We start from the raw sequence: 26,284 nt of genomic DNA, 5'->3' as shown, positions 1-26,284 counted from the left end.
CAGCTACTTGCCACTTTGAAGATGAAAATTTTATCTGCTTCTCAGTCTTTTTGTATGCATTTGCATTCATGCCAGGAATAGAAAAAAATTCATATTTTCATACCCAATACATAACTGACTGTATTTTTCCACAGTTAATTTTTTGAAAAAATATTGTGTTCATATAATATATAAAATTAATACGGACAAAGAAAGTTGTTAATGATGAAAAATGCCCCCTCCCCCAATTGAAAGAATATTATGCTTTTATTTTGTTGATTATAGGGTATTGTCACTATTCAATGATAAGAATTAGGAGAAATTTAATATATATTTTTTAAACAACTATTTGCAAAACAGCATATGTTGAAGTTGCAGGTATACAATGTCAGGGACCAGGATTAAAAGGGTGATAAATTATTTTAGAATGGAGCTAATTGTATCATCACTCAAGATTACTGTGATCTTTCCAGATGGACCATGTGCTCAGGAGCCAACGGAATCAATGAGAATGATTAACAATGTAACTGAATTCATCCTACTGGGACTGACCCAGAATCCAGATATGCAGAAATTCCTACTAGCCATGATTATAGTCTCGTACTCGATTACACTGGCAGGTAACCTGCTCATCTTGGTCACTGTCTTCATCAGCCCAGCCCTGGATTCACCCATGTATTTTTTTCTGTCCTATTTATCTATGCTAGATGGTTTCTATGCTTCTGTCATGGCACCCAAAATGATCTTTGACTTGGTGTCTAAGAAGAATACCATATCTTTCAATGGCTGCATGACTCAGGTCTTTGCTGAACATTTCATTGGTGGATTCGAGATTGTCTTGCTAATTGTCATGGCGTATGACCGCTATGTAGCCATCTGTAAGCCATTGCACTACATGACGATTATGAGCCGACCTGTTTGTGTTTTTCTGGTGGTAATGTCTGGGATTTTGGGGTTTCTTCATGGAGGGATTCAGATCTTGCTGTTGGTCCAGTTACCATTCTGCGGTCCTAATGTCATTGACCATTTCCTGTGTGATTTAATGCCTCTGCTGGAACTCGCCTGCGTGGACACTCACGTTCTGGGGCCACTAATAACTGCCAACAGTGGGTCCATGTGTTTGCTCACGTTTTCTATGCTGGTTGGATCCTATTTCTTCATCCTGCGCTCCCTGAGGAACCACAGCGCCGAAGGGCGCCGAAAAGCTCTGTCCACTTGTGCCTCTCACGTCACTGTTGTCATTTTGTTCTTTGTACCTTGTACATATCTGTACCTAAGGCCCATGATCTCCTTCCCCACTGACAAATCTGTGACTGTGTTTTACACCTTAGTGACTCCTATGTTAAACCCTTTAATCTATACCCTCAGGAATAAAGAAGTGAAAAAAGTTGTGAAGAAACTCTGGGGGCAAATAACAAAAACTGGGCATGAATAGGTCTTGTGACTAGATAAGCATTTAGGGGAAGGTTTGCTTTAAAGGGATGTATTCCTCTTCTTCCACTGAAGTGAATCATCAGTTAACTTGCTTGAATTAATTTTCTTCAGAATTCCACACATGGTTGCAGGCAGGATTCTCATGTCTCATGAAGGTGAGGTAACCGAAGTGTTAAGAGCCAAAATAACTCTTGGCTCCTAAATGTTTGAGTTTCTTTATAAATAAGAAGCAAACAGGCAGGAGGTAGGGTGCTTGCCTTGCATGGTGCAGACCAGGGTTCAATCCCTGGCACTTGGTATAGTCTCCTTATGGTCTCTGCCAAGAGTGGTCTTTGAGTGCAAAATATAAAGCAAACAGTGAACTTAATCCATAGCCAAATTGGATTATTGTCATCTTCATGTTAAGTGTCATCTTCATGCTAATTCAGTCAAAAATGTAATATTTAATACTGTAGGAGAAAAAGACAAATGAGGACAAAAGTACTAAGAGCAAATAAAAGTCATGATGTTGTCATGACTGTGGATGTGAACTAAAACAACAGCGCTACTCCTGAACACTCTTTGTTCCTAATGCTATGGCCAGAGTAGAGTTTTATTTCAAATGCAATGAGAACAGATAGGCAATAGTCAAAGGAATGCCAAGAAATACTATTACTGGATTTACGTTTTTCTTATCTTGCTAAATTGAGAATTTCAATGGTCTGCCACCACAGAATTTTGAAAGGTTCTACTTATTTTGGTGCCAAGAAAGCATCAGTACACAAAGGTATCTTTTTAAAATCACATTTCCACCATAAACTTGAGTATATACTTGTGTGTACAAAGATTTGAAAGAAACATTTTCCAGCCCAAAAATGTTATTGATGAAGTTTGTAGTTAAAAAAAAAACTGGTTCATAAAGTTTGTTTTTAGACACAAAGAAAAGAAGATTCTGAAAACAAAATAATTACTAGAACAAAATATGAGTCATCAAAGATGTTATAATGAATCTCAACAAGACTAATCATAGAGCTCAGTTATAAAAAATGAGCCATATTGTGAACATTATAATATGCTAAAAGTTAAAAAAGTTATTATGACTGTAACAAGTTTGGATAAAATAGGTTTGATTTCTCATCTGGACTACAAAGTTAATGGACATTATAAATGTAAATTAGTAATTTCATCTCTCAACTTGTTTATCACTGTATCACTGTCATCCCATTGTTCGTCTATTTACTTGAGTGGGCACCAGTAATGTCTCTATTCCTCCCAGCCCTGAGATTTTAGCAGCCTCCCCTTACTCTGGTAGCTTGTCAGGCTCTGCCCGTGCTGGCGGAATACTCTTGGTAGCTTGCATGGCTCTCCAAGAGGTGTATGTGTGTGTGTGTATGTGTGTGTGTGTACACATATATGTGTGTATATATATATGTACATATATACACACATATACATATATATTACTCTCTATGATTTGTTGCCTACTTATTGAACTTCATCAAATATGGTGTGGTAATTATGGAAAATGGGTAGCACGTGTCTTATAATGTGTCCAGAAAGCAGCCCGGAGCATGGCGGCAATTGGATATTGGAGGTCGACTGCCAGGGTTGGGTACCTTGGGGTGGGGAGGGTTCTCACCCTCCTCCCTCTCAGGTGCCCCGAGTGAAAACAGCCTTGGTGCTGTTTTCATACAGAATGAAATGAGTCCATACAGAATGGTAAATACTAGGAAGTAGAATTAAGATGCTAATTAAATAACTGGTCAAAACACACCATAAGTGCTGTTTTGCCCTGGTGGGCTGCAGTTGGTTGGAAGGCCTGAAAAACCTGTTGATTGTGCTTCCCGGCCAGGCATGGTTAGAGTGGAGAGCTGCAGAGAGAGGGTTGGAGAGAGCTGAGAGAGTGAGACAGGTGTGGGTTGGTGGCTGAAGCCAGAGTGGTGAGCTGGGTGTGGGAGAGTGAGAGACAGGGCTGCGGGGAGAGCCGGGGCCAGTGTTTTGGAGAGAGTTAGAGGGTTGGAGAGAGCTGAGAGAGTTGTGAGGTGGAAAGGGTTGTGGAGAGAGTTTGGGAGAGAGGAGAGATGGAATAAACAGCAACTGATCACCAGCCAGCTTGGCACTCGTCCCTCCTTCGTCCGCCCGTTGTGGGGAAGCAGTTTGGGAGCACCTAATGTGGGCGGTGGGCTGGAGCCATAGCACAGCGGTTGGGCGTTCGCCTTTCATATGGCCAACCCCAGTTCGATTCCTCCTCCCCTCTCGGAGAGCCTGGCAAGCTACCAAAAGTACCAAGCCCGCGTGGCAAGCTACTCATGCATATTGGATATGCCAAAAACAGTAACAATAAGTCTCTCAATGAGAGACTTTACTGGTGCCCGCTCGAACAAATCAATGAGCAACAGGATGACAGTGATACAGTGAATGTGGGTGGTGAGGGAGAGCCTCCCAGAGAGCCCACAAACATCTATTATATATATATATATATATTTTATATAAAAATACTTGGCTATTTCACAGACCAAAAACCAGGTTAGCAGAAATTCGTGCTGGAAACCCAGAGCCATCCAAACATAGATATCCTATTATTAAAGTTATTCATCATCATCATCATCATCCCGTTGATTGTCAATTTTCTTGAGTGGTCTCAGTAATGTCTCCATTCGTCTTAACCCCGAGTAAAGAGCCTCTCTTTACTCATCCTTCCCAATGGTGCCGCACTGGGGGTCTTTCAGGGTCATGGGAATGAGACCCATCATTGTTACTGGTTTTGGCATAAAAATACTTCACAGGGAGCTTGCCAGGCTCTCCCATGTGGGCGGGAAACTCTCAGTAGCCTGCCACGTTCTCCGAGAGGGAGACCTAGTCTATCAGATGTTGTGCAGCTATTTTGTGGCTGCGCACTTCCGGGAGCTTGGTTTTATAGTCTCTGAATGTTGACCGTTGATGAATACTAGTATATTGTGCTCTCAGCACTATAAGGAAAAGAAGCCTAATCAAATAGTTGATTTCGGCTGTTGTTCACCTGGAACATCCTTTCCCTTCGAGGAATTAGTCTTACAAGAAGGCAAGAACACTATTTCCCAACCTCCCCCAAACCCTTCTGGACACAAGCAATGGTGGGTGGGAGACTATTTCTGACTGCTCCAGTGCCCAATCCAGTCCTAGAATGAAGACGAATCTAAGTCTTAGAGTGAATATTTAATTCTAAGTCCTTGAGAGAAGACTTAATTCTAAGGCCACCACAAAACACCTCAAGTTTATTACCAGAACTATGATGGTAGAGCAGAGGAAGCAGGAAGGTGCTTAGTGAACCTTCAACAGAATCATCACCACATATAAAACTTGTTTATATCATCCACAAAAAGAAAATCACATTGTGGAGCTTATTAAAGTGTAAAAAATAAAATTATTCTTATGGAAAAGTGAGTTTGCTGAAAATTAGTAAAAACTGCTGAGATACTGAAGAGGTTTCGGAGATGTGACCTTGCACACAGCATGTTGGGGACAGCAGTTCCTGACAGAGGAGCCCAAGGTCACATCTACTGTCCTCTAGTTATGACAATTGGAGGATTAAACATCTGTCCCAGCATCATGCCACTTCAAAGCTTGCCACAAGTGGCATGAATTTTCAAGTAGGGCCAACATAACGGTGAGTTGTCATGTCAGAGAGGATGCCCTGTGGAGCCAGTGACCAGGATTCTGGCCATTGCTAAGTGACTCAGTGGTAAAGTTCATGCCTTGTATATGTGGGACCTGGTTCAATCCCCAACACAGGAAGAAAGATACATATGAAATTGGTTGGAGCAACTGTGAGATGCCTGCGCTCTTCCTAATGATGGCGCCTTGTCTCTCTCTGCCAGTGCTCTGGAAGAAGGGAGAGCCCTGTGCCAGAGATTTAAACATTTGTCTCAGAACAGAGCTTGAGATTTCTAAGGAAGAGATTAGAATCAGTGATCAGGGAAAGTCCATTCATCTGAGGATCTCAATTGCATAGATAGTGACCATTGTCAATTCTTGAGACATTATACAAGATTAGCTCACACTACATATCAATGTCTAAAAAAAATAAGTTTTGCCATAATTTTCTATAAGTGATCATCTCATGAATAAACATCAGCAATAGTATGTTTACAGAATCAAATTCTTCCTTCAATGTTTTAGTTATGGATTCTAAAGAGAGAATGAAATCGGATCCTGTAGAACGAGGATAGTGATGGTGATGATGACATAATGATTACTCTGCATTTCTGTGAAATTCTGACTTAAGTACACTGATTTTAAAGAAGAAAATTCATGAAAAATATTTATTTTTACTTTTGTTGCTTTTAAGTCTCAAACTAGAAATTATCTGCCCAAAACATTTTATTATTTGAACCTATCAATTGAACATGTGGGAATGAATAAGTATCACTGTATCACTGGGAATAAATAATTATCAATGTATCACTGTATCACTGTCATCCCATTGTTCCTCGATTTTCTCAAGCGGGCACCTGTAATGTCTCCATTGTGAGATTTGTTGTTACTGTTTTTGGCATATCAAATATGCCACGGGGAGCTTGCCAGGCTCTACCGTGTGGGCGGAATACTATTGGTAGCTTGCCGAGCTCTCTGAGAGGGACAAAGGAATTGAACCAGGGTCAGCCGGGTGCAAGGCAAACGCCCTACCCGCTGTGCTATTGCTCCAGCACACTTAAGTAATTAGCAAAAATTTTAACGAATCAGAATTCAGATATGACTCTGTGATCAAAGATGCATTTGGAAAAGATTCCAGCCCCATTTGGCATCCCTTGCTGTAAATTGACACAAAATTAAATTTCTTAAATTTATCTTTAAATACCAGAACTCTCTTCTTGAAACCATTTGACCTTTTTGGTTTGAATTAATGTGAAGGAGGGTTTTCTTTCATAATAAACTCAAAGAATGTGAGAGAACAACTTCCATTGGTTACAGGTAATATTTATAACAGCATGAATGCTTGAACTGCCATAAGACAGAACTTTCTTTACAACTGTTTTCTTCTCCTTGTTCATGAAAGCCCACATTTTATATAGAACTGTAATAATTTTTACTTAGAAAATATATTTTAAGTGTAAGTTTTTCATCTTCTATAGTTCTTCAAAAATGAAAACTTCATTTAAAACAGTTGCATTTGGAAAGGAGAAAATGATTTAAAAGGTTATACCAAAGGTCACATGGCTACTAAATGTAATGTAAAGGGCAGGGGTTTCTTATTTAATTATCAGAGGAAGACAGTTTAGAACCACATTAAAGTATTAATGCAGTGTTCCTCCTATGTGGCTCAAAATAAAATGATTGAAAATACCAAGTGTCTTCTGTCACTGTGGAGAAAGGTTATCTCCCTTCTAGATAGAAATGTATTATCATTTTTTTCATGAAGATGGCAAAAGGCATATGGAAAAGTGCTCATCACCAATTAGCAAGTAAATACAAACGAAAAGGCCAATGAGCTATCACCTCTCACAGAGAAAGAACAATATTTTGAAAGATGAAATAAAAAAACAGCTACTGCTAGAAAGAGTTGGAAAAGGAACCCTCAAATTTGCTGTTTGGGAAGACTATTATGTGGTTTACCTCTATGAAAAACAGTATGGAGTCTTAAAAAATAGAGGGGATAGGTAGAAGGATGATGGGAGGGAAACTGGGGGCACTGGTGCTGAGAATATACACTGGTGGAAGGTTGCATGTTGGAATATTATTATTGTTTTAATTTTTATCTATTTATTTATTAAATTTTATTGAATAGTTACAAGCTTTCATATTTGGGTTACAATCACACAATGATCAAACACCCATCCCTCCATCAGTGCATATTCCCCACCACCAATATCCCTGGTATACTCTCCCCATCCCACCCTCCCCCTGCTTCCATGGCAGACAATATTCCCCATACTCTCTTTATGCTTTTGGGCATTATGAATTTCAACACAGGCACTGAGAGGTCATCATGTTTGGTCCATTATCTACTTTCACCATGCATCTCCCATCCCAACTGGTTTCTCCAGCCATCATTTTCTTAGTGATCCCTTCTCTATTCCATCTGCCTTCTCCCCTCCACTAAGGAAGCCGTCTTCCAGCCATGGGGCAAACCTCCTGACCCTTATATCTACAGTCCTTGGGTATCAGCTTCATGTTATATTACTCTATATTCCACAAATGAATGCAGTCCTTCTATGTCTGTCCCTCTCTTTCTGGCTCATTTCACTTAGCATGATACTCTCCATGTCTATCCATTTCTAAGCAAATTTCATGACGTCATCTCTCCTAACAGCTGCATAGTATTCCATTGTGTAGATGTACCAAAGTTTCTTTAACCAGTTATCTGTTCTAGGGCACTCGAGTTGTTTCCAGATTTTGGCTATTGTGAACAATGCTGCAATGAATATATAGGTACAGATGTCGTTTCTACTATGCTTTTTTGCATCCTCAGAATATATTCCCAGAAGTGGTATATGGAAGCTCAATTTCTAGTTTTTGAAGGACTGTCCATATTGTTTTCAGAAAGGCTGGACCAGTCGGCATTCCCACCAATATGTTGGAATATTATATGAATGAAACTGAATCATAAACAGCTTTGTAAGGGTCTATTTCACAGTGATTAAAAAAAGATCCAATGGAAAAAAATATAGAGAGCTTTCAATTCCATACCTTTGCATCTGCCCCATGAATACAAAAACACTAATTTCAAAACATATATGCCCAGATATGTTCAATGCAGCATTAGTCACAAAATCCCCAAACTGCAAATTTCCCATGAACTGATAAACCAGCAAAAATAAGGTGTAGAGACAACATGGCATACTTCTGAGTGGTCACCGTGAAAGCTGGGATCTATTAGTGCCATTTGCAATGATTTGGATTGAGCTTGATGATAAGCAAGAGAGGAGAAGCTCAAATCCTAGCTGGCTGGATTTATAGTGCCATTTGCAATGATGGACTAGAGCGATAGCACAGCGGGTAAGTCATTTGCTTTGCATGCGGCCGACCCAGGTTCGATTCCTCCATCCCTCTCAGAGAGCCCTGCAAGGTACTGAGAGTATCCCGCCTCCAAGGCAAAGCCTGGCAAGCTACCCTTGGCGGATTCAATATGCCAAAAACAGTAACAACAAATCTCACAATGAAGACATCACTGGTGCCTGCTCAAGCAAATCAATGAACAATGGGGTGACAGTGCAGTGCTGCAGTGCTACATTCGCAATGATATGGATTCATACCTTGAGGGTAAGGAGGAACTCAAACCCAAGCTGGTTGGGTCTGAGGGGCGGGGTGGTAAAAGAATTTATCAGAAGGAAAGGAGGTACAGGTGAGATTCAAGGCAGTTTACTGAAAGGGAGAGCGCCGGTGAGACTGACACAGTGGGAACTTCCAAGGACAGACTCAGCACAGTCTCAGAGAATCTTCTGTGTGTCGTGTGTCTGCGGGCTGCCCAGGCAGGAAGAATCTGCTTTCTCTAGATGAGTTTATTCTGGGGGGTGCTTCCAATTCTGGAAAGGGGGTGGTATGGATCTAAAAATAATTAGAACCAACCCTGAGAAGATGGTGACTGAGCCAGTTCTAGGAACTGGGCAGCAGAACTGAGCAGCAGTGTGGCTGGTCGGGTGCCCTTGACATAGCCGGTGAGAAATCAGAGACGGTACCAAGGGCTGGTGCTGGTAGGGACAGGCTCAGTCCTCAGGAGCCCCAGATATGGGAGTTCAATTTAGCATCTTTCCCCATGAACTTTTGGTAAACAACTTCAGGTATTCGCTTCGTGGAATCAATAAAAAAAGAATAAAAAAAAGAAGCAATATGTGATTGAACTTTTCTGTACTGTACGTATATGTTTAGCTAGTGATAAGAATATCATGAGCTAGATATAAGAATATCATGAAACAAAGGAACAAGATAAAATAAGTTTTGGAGTATAAAACTGTTGGATATCATTGGTTTGTCCTTTCCCCCTTGCCACTAGGAGCTTAGGTTTATCAGTCACACCCATCAAAGTGCTCCCGAGTCACTCCCATTCCTTTGTTTATCTGTAACCATTTCTACCAGTTTATCTGCTCTTCCCTTAATCTGACTCTGCTAATTTGTAAGGTCAGAACTTCCTAGGACACTGAATATTATAACATTGCCTTTCTCTCCTCTTTATGCCTTTTGAGTAATTTACTTTAAAACTATGTCTTTTTTGTATAGACACAAGAAGACAATATTATGTTTTTGTAACTTGGGACTTAATTGCCCTCCCGGGCATCTGCTTTCTCCACTTAAGCCTCAGTTGCCCTCAGTTCCTAGCACCCCAAAAGCAGGGTCCCGACGAGGGACAGGAAGGATCCAGGGCAAGCGGTGAGTTATGTGCTACCCTGGCATCGAGATGGGCCTGGCCAAAGTGCCTAATTCTTAACTATAAGTTAAGAGCTTGATCATAGACAAATGCTGTCATGATCCAAAAGTAATGATAAGACTAGGACCCTGCTAGGGATAGGAAAGACTGTTCTGGCCTGAGCACTGTAGTCTGAGATTGAGATGGCCCCAGGAGAGCAATTCTATAAGCTTTAATGCATCTCTTATTGTGTCCATACAAAATGATTAACATTATGAATTCTTTTTTTTTTTTTTTTTTTTTTTTTTGCTTTTTGGGTCACACCTGGCGATGCACAAGGGTTACTCCTGGCTCTGCACTCAGGAATTACCCCTGGCCATGCTCAGGGGACCATATGGGATGCTGGGATTTGAACCCGGGTCGGCCGCGTGCAAGGCAAACGCCCTACCCGCTGTGCTATCTCTCCAGCCCTAATATTATGAATTCTTATATGTTTGCTGGCTGAGGAGAAGAGAAACACATTCATGGGACTCTGCCCTTGGGTGGATCCTCCTGCTGAAAGAGAATTCAATCCTAGGAGAAGCATCCCCTGAGGGAAAGGAACCTTACCCTATTGCTGACCACACCTATGTGTATGCCCCAACCCCCTCATGCTGTGGAGATTTAACTAGGCTGGAAGAGTGGGTTGGGGACCAGATCCACAGATCGAGAGAGAGACCGAGAGCCGGGAGAGAAGCAGGGAGAGAGAATGAAATAAACCGATCGAGCAACCAGTTTGGCCTTCTTCCTTCCATCGCCTGCCCTTGACCGATGGCACACACAGCGGTTCCGGGGTACCGAACGTGGGCGGTGAGACAGAGCTGCCCAGAGAGCCCGAGAGTGCGCACGCCCCTCAGCGAGTTTTATTTTTGTGTTTTACACATAAAACCACTAGTGGGAGACTTAAAAGAAATAAAAGACTAAATACATTTTGTTTATGTATTTGTTCCTTTAAGATCAGAATTTTATTCATAGATATGCTGAGTAAGCATGATATCAGCATTAGATCATCTTTGCTTTACAGGATACTATTTCAGTCTCTCTTTTAGAATCCACAGCTAAAACTTAAGAATGAATTTGATTCTGCAAACATACCATCGTTGACATTTATTCATGATATAGTGGATATCATTCATAAATGTATAGAAAATTATGGCAAAACCTATTTTTAAGACCTTTTTATAGAGTGTGAGCTAATCCTAATCCTGTATAATATCCCGCAAGAATATTTTGAAACGACATGATTTTCAGAGGAGATGCTTGACCATCCCATGGATCATCCCATGGTTAGAGAAGGACATAGAGGAGCTCTGGGGTATCCCTGTCAGCCACAGCTGGTCCCAGAATGCACTGTGCATTTCTGTCTTTAGAACCTCAATTCTAGTTATCAGACTCCAAGGGAAAAACTTCTTTTTATATCATCTTAATAAAATCATCATGCTCAAACAACAATTATTGTTCCAATTTTTTTAAAAAATAGATATTAGTATAGTAATATTTCTTATGATTTTAGTCTGAATTTATTAATTTTATCTTAGCTTATTCAGTTCTACTCTCAAATTTCTCAACAGATGATTACATATGCTACTGACTACGGTTGAAAAAAGTACATTTTTTGAAAATGTGATTACAATAATATTGTGATTTGTGAAAATTTTTTTATAGCTATGGTCTGAGTTTTTGTAAGCCACTCAAAATTAGTAAACATATATTTTGATAATACTGCCTCATGAAGCTCCTCTCTACTTCTTCTATAGAAGAAATAGCTCTTTATTTTATATTTTTTAAAATAGCACTCCATTCCAGCTTAAATATTAGCTACAGAATCTTCAAGAATATGGTTGAAGAATACTTTTAACAATCTTTCCTAGTCAAACTGAAGTTCAGGGGGTGGTAAGATACTTGTATTCTATGTGGCAGACATTGGGTTCCATCTTCAGCACTATAAATGGTCCACAGACAACACAAGAGTGCTCCCTGACCGCAGAGTCAGGCATAAACCTTGAGCACAACTGGGTGTGGCCCATTTCTCACTGGTCCCCCTTACGCAGAGAATATTGATGTTAATTTTTCTTCATCTTCAGACTTAGACAAACATTTGAACAGAGAGGGTCTTTCATACTTAGGTTATCACATGTCCTTTCATACCTCAAAAATATTTTAAATTATACTTTATGTATCAGTTCACTGGAATTTAAGCTACATCTCAATTACTTCCCGATGTTCTATTTATTTTTAAAACATGAAGACATGTATAGAGCTCTAAAAATTCATCACAGTTTCCAAACATGTGGAAAACATACCATAGTGAACGTCAGCCATGCCATCAGTGACACGTCTAGAAAGAAAATGGTATTTCCTGGGATACTGTTTTGAATTGTGGGCTCTGAAGAAAATAATATAGATATACTAACAATGCTAAGTTTTTATCAATGAGAAGGAAAGAAATTTTATTAAATGCCATTCTTTTCTCCTCTACTTTCAATTACAAGATTTATTTATGGGCAGTTTTCATCATTTGCCCCCAGAGTTTCTTCACCACATTTTTCACTTCTTTATTTCTAAGGGTATAGATTAAAGGGTTCAGCATAGGAGTTACAATGGTATAAAATACAGCCACTACTTTGTCAGTGGGGAAAGAAGTCATGGGCCTTAGGTACAGGAACATGCAGGGAACAAAGAATAAGACGACTACAGTGACATGAGAGGCACAGGTGGACAGAGCTTTGCGACGCCCTTCAGCACTGTGGTTCCTCAGGGAACGAAGGATGATGACATAGGAAGTAACCAGCATGGAAAAAATGAGCAAGCACATTGATCCACTGTTGGCAGCTATCAGGGGCCCCAACGCATGGGTGTCCGTGCAGGCGAGTTCCAGGAGAGCAATCAAATCACACATGAAATGGTCAATGACATTGGGGCCACAGAATGGCAACTGGAGGATGAGCAAAACCTGGAGCCCTCCATGAAGAAACCCTATCACCCCAGAAATTCCCACCAGGAAAGTGCACACAGGTCGGCTCATGATGGTCTTGTAGTGCAAAGGCTTACAGATGGCCACATAGCGGTCATAGGCCATGGCAATTAACAACACGATCTCAGCCCCACCAAAGAAATGCTCTGCAAAAAGTTGAGTCATGCAGTCATTGAAGGATATGGTGTTCTTTTTAGAGATCAAGTCAAAGATCATTTTGGGTGCGATGGAAGAAGAGTAGAAACCATCGATCACGGACAAGTAAGACAGAAAAAAGTACATGGGAGAACCCAGGGCGGGGCTGATGAAGATGGTGACTGAGATGAGCAGGTTACCTACCAGTGTGATCAAGTAGGTGATTAGAAACAGAGCAGACAGGAGATGGCGCAGTTCTGTGTTCTGGGTCAGGCCCAACAGGATGAATTCTGTTACATTCCTCCCCTTTTCCATGGATGCACCTTGGGATCTGAGCATATGATCCACTTCAAAGATAGTAGTACATTTGAGTGATGATGATTTTAACTCAGCATTGAAATATGACATCACTTTCTAGTCTTGGTCTCTGGTAATGGTATTTCATCTTTTCCTTCCACACTTGATTTTTGTAGACAGTTTTAAAGAATCATGGAAAATGAATAAATTTCTCCTTATTGTTACTTGAATAGTGACAGTACCTCAGGAAAAAAAAACAGGATAAAAGCAAATTTTTATTATAAATGTGGATTTACAGTTGAATTCCAAGCTTGTTTTCTATCTCTATAAGTTTATTCCTATCTCAAGTTTCACAATTGACTTAGCGTTAGTAACGAATTTCATCATACAATCATTATAAAGTTATTTCTGATTTTGAACAGTTTTGTATATACATATATTTCACAATATTCTTTTAAACTTCAAGACTAAGGGGTTGGGAAGATAGTACAGTTGGCAGGTTGTTTGCCTTGCATGGCAACCTGGGTTTGATCCACAGCACTCTATATGGTTCCCTTAGCCTGTCAGGAGTGATTCCTGAAATCAGAACCAGGAATAAATTGAATACAAATAGTTTATCTCACACCTTGAGCCCCCAATAAACAAAATCAATCAAAATGACAATAAATAAATGACAAGACAATATCAGATAAAATGTGCCAAGACTATTATGTTATATATCATCAGTGTTATGTTAGCTATCATTAATTTCTTTGTTAATCCAGTTGCACACACTGATAGAGATAAACATGCAAATAGATTTTTTCCCCCATAAAACCATAGGAGAATTTTTTAAAAGAGCTCCTTGGAGAACATTCTCTCAGTAGCCTTGTGATGAGCTTAATTTAACTTTTTTTTTAGCCCAGTGGTTCCACATCGTTGAAACTGTCTAGAAAAGTGGTATGGAGGTGCTTCCAAAGTCCTTAGTTTTAAAATCAATATACTATTTACTACACCTCTCATTATATATGGACTAATGCTCTTAATAAAAGATAACATTCTATTACAGCTCAATGGTATTCAGTATATCATGATGTTTCCTTAAATTTCTAAATACAAGATAGGAATCACAGTCTCCTGCAATAATACGATTTTCTCTTTGAAATATGTTGAATCATTAATCAGCATAAAATTGTCTTAACTCTCATAAGTGTTTCTACAGGAATGTCTTCTTTCATTTATTTTTTTGTTAATCTATAAGGTGGTTAAGAATAGTACTTGAAAGTAGAAATAGATATTTTATCTCTCCTCCTTCCCTTTATCTTCTCTTACAAACCCTTGCCATAATGGCATATAACATCTCATTCTAATTTTCCTCTAAGAACTTCTGAAATCAGAGGTCACATTTAGGACTTTTCAGCTTCAGTAAAAGTGAGAAATGATGTTTTGTTTTCAGGAAAGATTAGTCTGAGCTCTCCATCATTGCTCTTATCAAAGATGATGTGAGATTAAGAGATTTAATTCACAAACCCTAGCTTCAATGTTGTGACATTGAGTGAATTCATGAGAATGGCAAAGAATCCAAAATGTTAAACAAATAATTGACTTCATGTGGAATGAATTCAACAATAATATTTTAGAATTTTCAACAGATACCTTAGTATACTTTTCTGTTAATATTTCCCTGCTTCAATTAATTTTAAGAAAATTTTCAACCTTCAAACACAGAATCTAAATGCAAAATCTCTTCCAGTAAAGACAGAAATTGATCAGCTTAAATTGGGGGAAAAGGTTGAGTTATCACTGACCTGGATCTAGTTGACTGTTTTCACATTGGCCCCACTCACTGTCTTCTTCCCTTCAGGGCAGGGACTTGGCAGCTATAGAAACTGGTATCCTTATCTCGTGAGAAAACTCACCAGGAACTTTGTATTTGGACCTTTTACTTCCTTTGGTAACTTTTAATCTAGATTTACTCATACAATGAACGGAGCTGTATTATTTTCAAAAATAATTTCATTGCTCTGGAATTATTTTTCACTCACTCTCTTGGCTGCCCACAGATATACAAATGCACTTTCAAAGTCAACTCCCTCAATAATTAGAGGTATATTGAATCCAAATTATAAGCAATGTATAGGATGAAAGTTCTTCTAATCAGGAAAAATTAGCACATGGATCTATAAAATACACTCTTGAATAAAATTCATTCAATTGCATACTGCACTCCAAAATTAAGTCTGTCTGTTTTTGCTCCCCCAAAGTACCTGAATCATGTGGAGTGAATTTCTTGTCTAATTTAAGCTCTTGTTCTGAATCTTCATGAACTGGGAATACTGTCTCTAAAATGAATCTTTATCCTGTTGATACATGGCTCTGACTGCTATTTTCTTAAAATTTCTTCTCTATTATTCTTCCTCCATGAACTACAGTCATTTCCCATTGTTTCTGGAGAAGTGTTTAAGTAGTCTTTCCAAAGTACAAGCTGTGGTGATGCATTGACCTGCAAATCCTCAGAGTCCTTAATTGGGTTGTAATCTTGGCTGGAAGCACCAGCTAAATTCTTTACTCCTGCTTTGCTCTCCTCACATCAACAGAGGCATCACTGGCTACAGATTAGTGTTTAGACACTAATTAGTAATTAGACACTAAAGGTAATGTGGAAAGCTTTAGGGCTTTGTTTCTCATTTTGACATTGATAAATATGGAAATACGATGTGGACATCATTGCTTAGAGTTCAGACATAGACTTCTGTTTGAAAACAGAACTTCTAAATGCTATGGTTGCCCTAGAATATAAACGCCAGGTGTCTGGTACATGGGTCAGGGCCTGACACCAGGGAGGCATGCATTCTACTACAAAAACAATGTCGTGGTTGGAGGTTTGATATTTTTCTTGGAACTGGAGGAGGAACCTAGACTACTGGACTCAATGCTATGGAAGATTGAGCAGTGGGCTCGGGGGTGGGTTTGGTTGTATAACTGTTGCTTTGTCTGTTAGAAGTTCTTGGTTTGATTAAGGCATCCACGTGCCCTTTGAGCACCATTAGGAGCCACTTTCATACTGCAGGCGTGGTGCAAAACAAGCAACCAGTAAAGATTGAATTATTGATGAGTCACAGATACATCCACACTATGGGTAGAGTTTGGAGATGACAAATTCTCAATGCATCCATGGTGAACTTACTTTCCTTTCTGCCTAACTTTGATCATTTCAGTGAAATAATGCACTTTCATTCAGCACCCCCTGTGAAATAGACTTAAACAAGCACTCATACGCGAAGACACTAAATGAAGGAATAGAAAGTCTTTAGAAAAGAGCTCCACTGTATATTTTTCTTTTCTAAAAATGTCTCAAACTGTGGAAACTACCTCTACCTATCTCCACCCCAAACATTTTATTATTTGAACCTAATGGGGTATCAACATCAAAAGAACATGGTGCAATGAATAATTATGCACCTTTTAATTTGTGTGTTTACTATGTAAAAGTGCTTCATATCTATTCAGTTATTTAATTCTCACTTTGTTCAATAAGTGAATAATATTTATTGTCTTATTTCATAGATCAGTAAACCAATGCTTAATTAATTGGCTAAAATTTTAATGAATCAGAATTCAGGTATGACTCTGTGTGACTAAACATGCATTTGTGCCTCTCTGGATCTTTTAGCATCTCTTAATTTAAACTGACACAAAATTAAATTTCTTACATATATCTCTGACTTCCAGAGCTCTCTCTCTCTCTTTTTTTTAAACTCTTTTAACCTTTGTGGTTTGAACTCATGTGAAGGAGGGTTTTCTTTCATAATAAGCCAGGCTCACAGTGTGACAGGTGACAGATAATATTTATGAGACCATGAATATTTAACTGGCCATGAAACAGGAATTTTCTTCTTTTTTAAAAATTTTATTGATTCACCATGAGATATAGTTACAAGCTTTCATGTCTGAGTTACAATCACACAATGTTCAAACACCCATACCTCTACCAGTGCACATTCCCCCCACCACCAATATTCCCAGTATACCCCCCCTTTCCAGCCCTCCCACTGCCTCCATGGCAGACAATATTCCCCATCCTCTCTTTCTACTTTTGGGCACTATGGTTTGCAATGTAGATACTGAGAGGTTTTCATGTCTGGTCTTTATCTACTTTCAGCACACATCTCCCATCCCGACCAATCCCTCCAACCATCATTTTCTTAGTGATCCCTTCTCTATTCTAGCTCTCCTCTCCCCTCCTGCTTGTGAGGCAGGTCTCCAACTATGGAGCAAACTTCCTGACCCTTGTATCTACTGTTTTTGGGTGTCAGTCTTGTGTTATGCTATTTTATACTCCACAAATGAGTGCAGTCCTTCTATATCTGTCTGTCTCTTTCTGACTCATTTCACATAACATTATACTCCCATGTCTATCCACTTATAAATAAATTTCATGACTTCATCTCTCCTAACAGCTGCACAGTATTCCATTGTGTAGATGTACCAAAGTTTCTTTAACCAGTCGTCTGTTCTCAGGCAGTTGGGTTGTTTCCAGATTTTGGCTATTGTGAACAGTGCTACAATGAATATATAGGTACAGATAGGTACAGATGTCATTTCTACTGTGCTTTTTTGCAGCCTTGAGATATATTCCCAGAAGTGGTATTGCAGGGTCATATGGAAGCTCAACTTCTAGTTTTTGAAGGACTGTCCATATTTTTTCCCAAAAAGGCTTGACCAGTCGGCATTCCCACCAACAGTGAAAGAGTGTCCCTCTTCCTCCACATCCATGCCAGCACTGGTTGCCTTTGTTCTTTTCAATGTGTGCCAGTCTCTGTAGTGGGAGATGATATCTCTTTGTTGTTTTGATTTATATCTCCCTGATGATTAGTGATATGGAGTATTTTTTCATGTGCTTTTTGGCCATTTGTATTTCTTTTTTGAGGAAACTTCTTTTCATTTCTTCTCACCACATTTTTGATGCGGTGGAGGATTTTTCCTTGTATGACTCTGCTAGTGTCTTACATATCCTCATTATTAATTCCTTATCAGATGGGTATCGGGTAAACATTCTTTCCCATTTGCAGCAGGAACTTTCTTTACAACTCTTTTCTCCTCTGTGTTCACTAAAAGCCCACAGTTTATTTAGATCTGTGATAATTTTTAATAGAAACTGTACTTGGTATATATATTTTTTCATTTGCTATAGTTCTTCAATGAGGAAAAATTCATTTGAGAAAGGGACATTCAGGGAGGGAAGTCTGATTTAAAACCTTTAACCAGATTTCTCATGGGGACTAAATATGTAACGTAAAGGCATGTATTTCTCATTTAATTATCAGGGAAATATGGTCTAGTGTCTAAGTCCCTGTCCCATAGTGATCAGGGTCCCCTGGTGCATTTGGGACTGATAGACATCTCCCGCCTGATAGATGAAGGAACAGATCCACAGGCTGGTAACCAATGGTGACTTTATTCAAATAAATCAGGATTATTATAGAGAAATAATAAAGGTTTGGGGGACAGAATTACACACAGGTGTGGACAAACATTAACTTAAATATGAATAGATGTAAAGCACTTTTTTTAGTTGAAATTCTTCTTGAACATCCACACAATGGCAGTATTCTAGCTCGGGGCTCCTGCACTCTTGATTCCTTCTAGGAGAATCACCCAAGGGTAGCATACTATCTGGAGGCATATTGCTTTTTCCTTTATTGGTAATCCATTAAGTTTACTTCTTAACTTCTTTCCTTCTTATATACACAATAAAAGATAATCAACCCTTATTTATACCTTAGATCAAGCTTAAAATGACCTAGACTCATGGTAAGGGTGGCATTTCCTGAGTAACATCTTGCTATATTTCCCAGAATACAGTCCTTAGACCAGGTTAGTTTTTCTAGCCCAAATATTGTCTTTATTCAGTTACTTCTTTTTATGTCATGACAGAGTTTGTTTCATGACCATGCTCTTAAATTATTAAACTTCTATGACCCTTAGGGTGTCCAGGTCAAAGCCAGGGTATTTTACAGCTTGCCCTGGGTCCATCCAAGGCCCTGGGTGGGACCCACATCTTCGGGTGTAAGGAACTAAGGTCAATGTAATGACAACTAAGGCTTATGTCAAGTATATATGACTAATGCCCAGGAATTAATATTTTTCAGAGTCAATTAACTCCCATATTACAAAAGCATAACATTAACGGTCTTCTTGTGTCTATACAAAAAGGACATTTCTCTAATAAAAATATGAAAAGGGCACAAAAGAAAGAGAAAAGCAAACATTTCACCTAGATATATAAAATCCAGAGCCTTCAGAAGGTTTGACTTTAAAAGTTACCATGCCTGGTTTGGAGATATTTGCGACTACCAAATAGGGGGAGTAGAACACAAAAGGGAGGTTAAAGATGAATACAGAGGATGCAGAGTGCCTCAGGGGAATTGGGTGTGCTCCCAGGAGCACTGCAGTGGGTGGAACTCATAATCCCTCTTCAGGAGGAGAAAGGAAAGTCCAATGTTAAACCTAAAACGAATAACTGGAAATGATCACACTAAACCGAGGGTTAAGAGTAGGTAAAGGGATATACCTGATAACCTTTAAGTATGTGTATTGCACAGTCTCAGAGAATCTTCTGTGTGTCGTGTGTCTGCGGGCTGCCCAGGCAGGAAGAATCTGCTTTGCCTAGATGAGTTTATTCTGGGGAGTGCTGCCAATTCTGAAAAGGAGGTCATATGGATCTAAAAATCATTAGAACCATCCCTGAGAAGATGGTGACTGAGACAGTTCTAGGAACTGAGCAGCAGTGGGGCTGGTCGGGTGTCCTGGACTCAGCCGGTAAGAAAGCAGAGACGGCACCACTGACGGTGCTGGTAGGGACAGGCTCAGTCCTCAGGCGCCCCAGATATGGGGGTTGAATTTAGCATCTTTTTCCAAGATCATTTTGTTCAACTTCAGGTATTATGCTTAGTGGAATAAATAAAGAAGAAGCAATATGTGATTGATCTTTTCTGTACTGTATGTGTATGTTTAGCTAGAGATAAGAATATCATGTGCTAGGTATAAGAATATCATAGGGCTGGAGCGATAGCACAGCGGCAGGGTGTTTGCCTTTCATGCAGCTGACCTGTGTTCCATTCCTCCGCCCCTCTCGGAGAGCCCAGCAAGCTATTGAGAGTATTGTGCCCGCATGGCAGAGCCTGGAAAGCTACTTGTGGTGTATTCAATATGCCAAAACAAGAAACAATAAGTCTCACAATGAGAGACGTTATTGGTGCCCGCTCGAACAAATCGATGAGCAACGGGATGACAGTGACAGTGATGAAACAAATGAACAAGATAAAATAACTTTTGGATTTTAAAACCACTAGTGGAGTTCAGCCCTTTTGGAAAACAATATGGACGACTCTCAAAAAACTAGAGGTTGAGCTTCCATTTGATCCAGCAATACCACTGCTGGGAATATATCCCAGAGAAGCAAAAAAGTATAGTCGAAACGACATCTGCACTTATATGTTCATCGCAGCACCGTTTACAATAGCCAGAATTTGGAAAAAACCTGAGTGCCCTAGAACAGATGACTGGCTGAAGAAACTTTGGTACATCTATACAATGGAATACTATGCAGCTGTTAGAAAAAATAAGGTCATGAAGTTTGCATATAAGTGGATGAGTATGGAAAGTATCATGCTAAGTGAAATGAGTCAGAAAGAGAGAGACAGACATAGAAAGATTGCACTCATCTGTGGAATATAGAATATTAGTATAGGAGTCTAACACCCAAGAATAGTAGAAATAGTACCAGGAGGCTGTCTCCATGGCTTGGACACTGCTCTCTCATTCTGGGTAACTCAGAGAAGGGAACACCAAGTAAAATGTGGTCGGAGGTCATACTGGGGAAGGGTGACACGTGCCGAATATAGAGACTGGACACAATGGCCACTCAACATCTTTATTGAAAACCACAACACCTAGTCAGAGAGAGAGAACAAAAGGGAATACCCTGCCATAGTGGCAGTGTGGGGTGGGGGGAGATGGGAATTGGGAGGATGGGAGGGAAGCTGGGTTTACTGGTGGTGGAGAATGGGCACGGGTGAACGGATGGGTTCTCGAACTTGTATGGGGGAAACATGAGCACAAAAACATATAAATCTGTAACTGTACCCCCACGGTGATTCACTAATAAAAAAATAAAATAAAATAAAATAAATAAATAAATAAATAAATAAATAAATAAATAAAACCACTAGTGGCTACTAGCATACAATGGGGAAAGGTCTGAGGGGAAGAAATTTATATAAAGGTGTAAATGTCATGGTAAAACATAGACTTGGACATTGAATGGTAAATTTAAATAAGTAGATAGATACACATATGGGCTTCCGAAAGTTACATCCCTCTAATGTAATCATCCTTAAATGCAAAAAGGAGACATGTTAAATAAATGGGGAAACTTAAATAGATATTTCTGTGGTGATGACTTTACAATATGAATGTGCTTATACTTCTAAATGAGGTAACTTAAAATGTTGAAGTAGTCCATTTTATTATGTGTATTTTACTATAATAAAAGAACACAGAGCTAGTGAGATAGTACAGTGGGTAAGAGTTTGCCTTGCATGTGGCCATCGTGGGTTTGGTTCCTAGCACCACATTTGGTATCCTAAGCACCTGTCAGGAGTGATCCCTGTGCACTGAGACAGTTGTAATTCCCGAGCACATACTGGTGTGAACTAAAATCCAAAAGAGATGTACCAAGAGTCAAGCAAAAATTGTGAGATTAGCAGGAAACAAACCAGAAATCTTATGATTCTTCTTTCCAAAAATTAAACTCAAAGTGTAGTTCATCCATTTTGCATCTGAATAATTTTCACAGTTTGAGACTTAAAAGAAATAAAAAAGTAAAAACACTTTGTATATGAATTTGCTCTTTTGAAATGAGTACACAGGTCAGAATTTAATCATAGATTTGCTGAGTAAGCATCATATCATCACTGGATCATCTTTGCTTTATGTGATACTATTTTGGTCTCTCTTTTAGAATCCACAGCTAAAACTTAGGGATGAATATGATTCTGCAAACATACCATCATTGACATTTATTCATGATATAGTTGATATCATTCATAAATGTATGGAAAATTATGGCAAAACCTATTTTTAAGACCTTGATATAGAGTGTGAGCTAATCCTAATCCTGTATAACATACCGCAAGAATATTTTGAAACGACATGATTTTCAGGGGAGATGCTTGACCATCCCATGGATCATCCTATGGTTAGAGAAGGACAGTAGAGGAGCTTTGGGGTATCCCTGTCAGCCACAGCAGGTCCCAGAAGGCACTGTGCATCAGTAACTCAACCCTGTCTTTGCAATCTCAATTCTAGTTATCAGACTCCAAGGGAAAAACTTCTTTTTATATCATCTTGTAAAATCATCATGCTCAAACAACCATTATTATTCCAAATCTTTTTTAAAAAATAGATTTTAGTATAGATATATTTCTTATGGTTTTTGTCTGAAGTTATTAATTTTATCTTAGTTTATTCAGTTCTACTCAAATTTATCAGTAGATTATTACATATGCTACTGCTTATGGTTGAAAAAAGTACTTTTTTTCAACTGTGATTACAATAATATTGTGACTTGTGAAATTTTTCATAGCTATGGTCTGAGCATTTGTAAGCCACTCAAAATTACTAAACATATAATTTGATTATACTACCTCATGAAGGTCCTCTCTATTTGTTCTGTGCTTTTTTATTTCATATTTTTGAAAATAGCAGCGGGTAGGGCATTTGCCTTGTACACGACTGACCCGGGTTTGATTCCTCCATCCCTCTCGGAGAGCCCGGCAACCTACTGAGAGTATCCTGCCCACACCCCAGAGCCTGGCAAGCTACCCGTGGCATATTTGATGTGTCAAAAACAACAATGGAGATGTTACTAGTGCTCACTTGAGCAAATTGATGAACAACAGGATGACAGTGATACAGTGAAAATAGCACTCCATTTTAGCTTAAATATTAGCTACAGAGTCTTCAGGAATATAGTTGAAGAATACTCTTAACAATCTTTTCTACTCAAACAGAAGTTCAGGAGGTGTTAAGATACTTGAATTCTATGTGGCAGACATTGGGTTCCATCTTCAGCACTATTAATGGTCCACAGACAACACAAGAGAGCTCCCTGAGCACAGAGTCAGGCATAAACCTTGAGCACAACTGGGTGTGACCCATTTCTCACTCGTTTCCCTGACACATCGAATATTGTTGTTAATTTGCTTCATCTTCAGACATAGACAAAGATTTGAACAGAGAGGGTCTTTCATACTTAGGTTATCCATGTCCTTTCATACCTCAAAAATATTTGAAATCCTATTTTATGAATCAGAGTAAAGATCACTGAAATTTAAGCTATGTTTCAATTACTTTCCTATGTCCTATTTATTTTTAAAACATGAAGACGCGTATAGAGCTCTAATTATAAATCGCAGTCTCCAAACTTGTGGAAAATGTACCATAATGAATGTCAGCCATGCCACCAATGATATGTCTAGAAAGAAAACGGTATTTCCTGGGATACTGTTTTGAATTCTAGGCTCTGAAGAAAATAATATAGATATATTAACTAACTACATATCTATATATATGCTAAGTTTTTATCAATAAGAAGAAAAATTGCTATTAAATGCCAATCTTTTCTTCTCTCCTTTCAATTACAAGATTTATTTATGGGAAGTTTTCATTATTTGCCTCCAGAGTTTCTTCACCACATTTTTCACTTCTTTATTTCTAAGAGTATAGATTAAAGGGTTCAGCATAGGAGTTACGATGGTGCAAAACACAGTCACAGCTTTGTCAGTGGGGAAAGAATTCATGGGTCTTAGGTACAGGAACATGCAGGGAACAAAGAATAAGACGACTACAGTGACATGAGAGGCACAGGTGGACAGAGCTTTGCGACGCCCTTCAGCACTATGGTTCCTCAGGGAATGAAGGATAATGGCATAGGAAGTAACCAGCATGGAAAATGTGAGCAAGCACATTGACCCACTGTTGGCAGCTATCAGGGGCCCCAGAGTGTGGGTGTCTGTGCAGGCGAGTTCCAGGAGAGCAATCAAATCACACATGAAATGGTCAATGACATTGGGGCCACAGAATGGCAACTGGAGGATGAGCAAAACCTGGAGCCCTCCGTGAAGAAACCCTATCACCCCAGAAATTCCCACCAGGAAAGTGCACACAGGTCGGCTCATGATGGTCGTGTAGTGCAGAGGCTTACAGATGGCCACGTAGCGGTCATAGGCCATGGCAATCAACAACACGATCTCAGCCCCAGCAAACAAATGCTCTGCAAAAAGCTGAGTCATGCAGTCATTGAAGGATATCGTGTTCTTTTTAGAGATCAAGTCAAAGATCATTTTGGGTGCGATGCAAGAAGAGTAGAAACCATCGATCATGGACAAGTAAGACAAAAAAAAGTACATGGGAGAACCCAGTGCGGGGCTGATGAAGATGGTGACTGAGATGAGCAGGTTACCTACCAGTGTGATCAAGTAGGTGACTAGAAACAGAGCAGACAGGAGATGGCGCAGTTCTGGGTTTTGGGTCAGACCCAATAGGATGAATTCGGTTACATTCCTCCTCTTTTCCATGGATGCACCTTGGGATCTGAGCACATGATCCATTTCAAAGATGCGGGACATTGGAGTGATGATGATTTTACCTCAATACTAAAATATAGCACAGCGGGTAGGGTGTTTGTCCTGTATGCGGCCGACCTGGGTTAGATTCCTCCAACCCTCTTGGAGAGCCCTGTAAGCTACCATGAGAATCTCACCCACACGGCAGAGCCTGGCAAGCTACCCGTGGTGTACTCAATATGCCAAAAACAGTAAAAGGAAGTCTCACAGTGGAGACGTTACTAGTGCCCACTCGAGCAAATCGATGAACAACAGGACGGCAGTGCTACAGTTCTATATAAATATAACATCACTTTCTAGTCTTGGTCTCTGACATTGGTATTTTTTTAACCTTCACACCTGTTATTTGCAGACAGTTTTAAAGAAACATGGAAGGTAACCAAATTTCTCCTTATTGTTAGTTGAATAGTCACTACCTTAGAAACAACAGAATAAATGCAAATTTTTATTATAAATGTGAATTTACAGTTGTATTTCAAGCTTGTTTTCTATCTCTATAAGTTTATTTTCTTTCTCAAGTTTCACAACTGACTTTGTTTTAGGAACCAATTTCATCATAACAATCATTATAAAGTTATTCCTGTTTTTCAACAGATTTGTATATGCATATTTTTCACAATATTCTTTTAAAAGTCAAGACTATGGGGCTGGAAAGATAATACAGTGGGTAGATTATTTGCCTTGCATGGCAATCCAGGTTTGATTCTCAGCACTCTTTATGGTTCACTTAGTTTGCCAGGAGTGATTCTTGAAATCAGAGCCATGAATAATTTGAATATAGGCAAGTTTGTCTCACACTCTGAGCCCTCAATAAACAAAACCAATCAAAACGATAATAAATGATGACAATATTAGATAAAATGTGCAAAGACTTATGTTATATATTATCAGTGTTCCGTTAGGAATCATTAATTTTTTTAAAATCCATTTGTACACACTGATAGAGATAGACATGCAGATAGATTTTTTTCCCCAATAAAACCATAGGAGAATTTTTTAAAAGAGCTCATTGGAGAACATTCTCTCAATAGCCGGTGGTGGGCTCAATTTGACTTTTTCTTTTAGCCCAGTTCCACATCTTTGAAACTGGCCAGTAAAGGGGCATGGAGGTGCTCTCAAAACTACAGTGCTCTTAGTTTTAAAAACAATATTCTACTAACAAAACATCTCATTATATATAGAAGAATGCTCTTAATAAAAGATGCTGTTTTATTACAGTTCAATAGGTACTTAATATATCATGATGCTTCCCTAAATTTCAAAATACAAGATAGGAATCACAGTCCCCTGCAATAATACAATTTCCTCTTTGGAATATGTTGAATCACTAATCAGCGTGTACAAGTATTATGTTTACATAAGTGTGTCTATAGGAATATTTTTTTTGTTAATCTCTGAGGTAGTCAAAATAAGTACTTTTACAAAAAGATCATCAGATATTTATCTCTCCTCCTTCCC

General features: G+C 39.1%; 3 protein-coding genes across 3 annotated transcripts; 1 reads left to right on the top strand and 2 right to left on the bottom strand.

Moving 5' to 3' along the window:
- Positions 1-484: 484 nt before the first annotated feature.
- Positions 485-1,414, top strand: LOC129405834 (olfactory receptor 4C45-like). Its single transcript, XM_055143456.1, has one exon. It carries the CDS (start codon positions 485-487, stop codon positions 1,412-1,414), a length of 930 nt encoding a protein of 309 aa, XP_054999431.1.
- A 10,831-nt stretch (positions 1,415-12,245) lies between these two features.
- On the bottom strand, positions 12,246-13,175 carry LOC129405770 (olfactory receptor 4C45-like). The gene has a single exon (XM_055143150.1). The coding sequence runs from the start codon at positions 13,173-13,175 to the stop codon at positions 12,246-12,248; it is 930 nt and encodes a 309-aa protein (XP_054999125.1).
- Positions 13,176-23,848: 10,673 nt separating this feature from the next.
- On the bottom strand, positions 23,849-24,778 carry LOC129405781 (olfactory receptor 4C45-like). Its single transcript, XM_055143194.1, has one exon. It carries the CDS (start codon positions 24,776-24,778, stop codon positions 23,849-23,851), a length of 930 nt encoding a protein of 309 aa, XP_054999169.1.
- Positions 24,779-26,284: the final 1,506 nt, after the last annotated feature.

The sequence above is a fragment of the Sorex araneus genome, chromosome 6 (assembly GCF_027595985.1).
Source record: "Sorex araneus isolate mSorAra2 chromosome 6, mSorAra2.pri, whole genome shotgun sequence".
Classification (NCBI taxonomy): domain Eukaryota; kingdom Metazoa; phylum Chordata; class Mammalia; order Eulipotyphla; family Soricidae; genus Sorex; species Sorex araneus.
Note: the sequence above shows the minus strand (reverse complement) of the source record. Positions and strands in the feature narration are given on the sequence as shown.

Coding starts and splice junctions, on each gene's coding strand:
- LOC129405781 (XM_055143194.1), bottom strand. CDS start 24,778: ATGGAAAAGAGGAGGAATGTAACCGAATTCATCCTATTGGGTCTGACC.
- LOC129405770 (XM_055143150.1), bottom strand. CDS start 13,175: ATGGAAAAGGGGAGGAATGTAACAGAATTCATCCTGTTGGGCCTGACC.
- LOC129405834 (XM_055143456.1), top strand. CDS start 485: ATGAGAATGATTAACAATGTAACTGAATTCATCCTACTGGGACTGACC.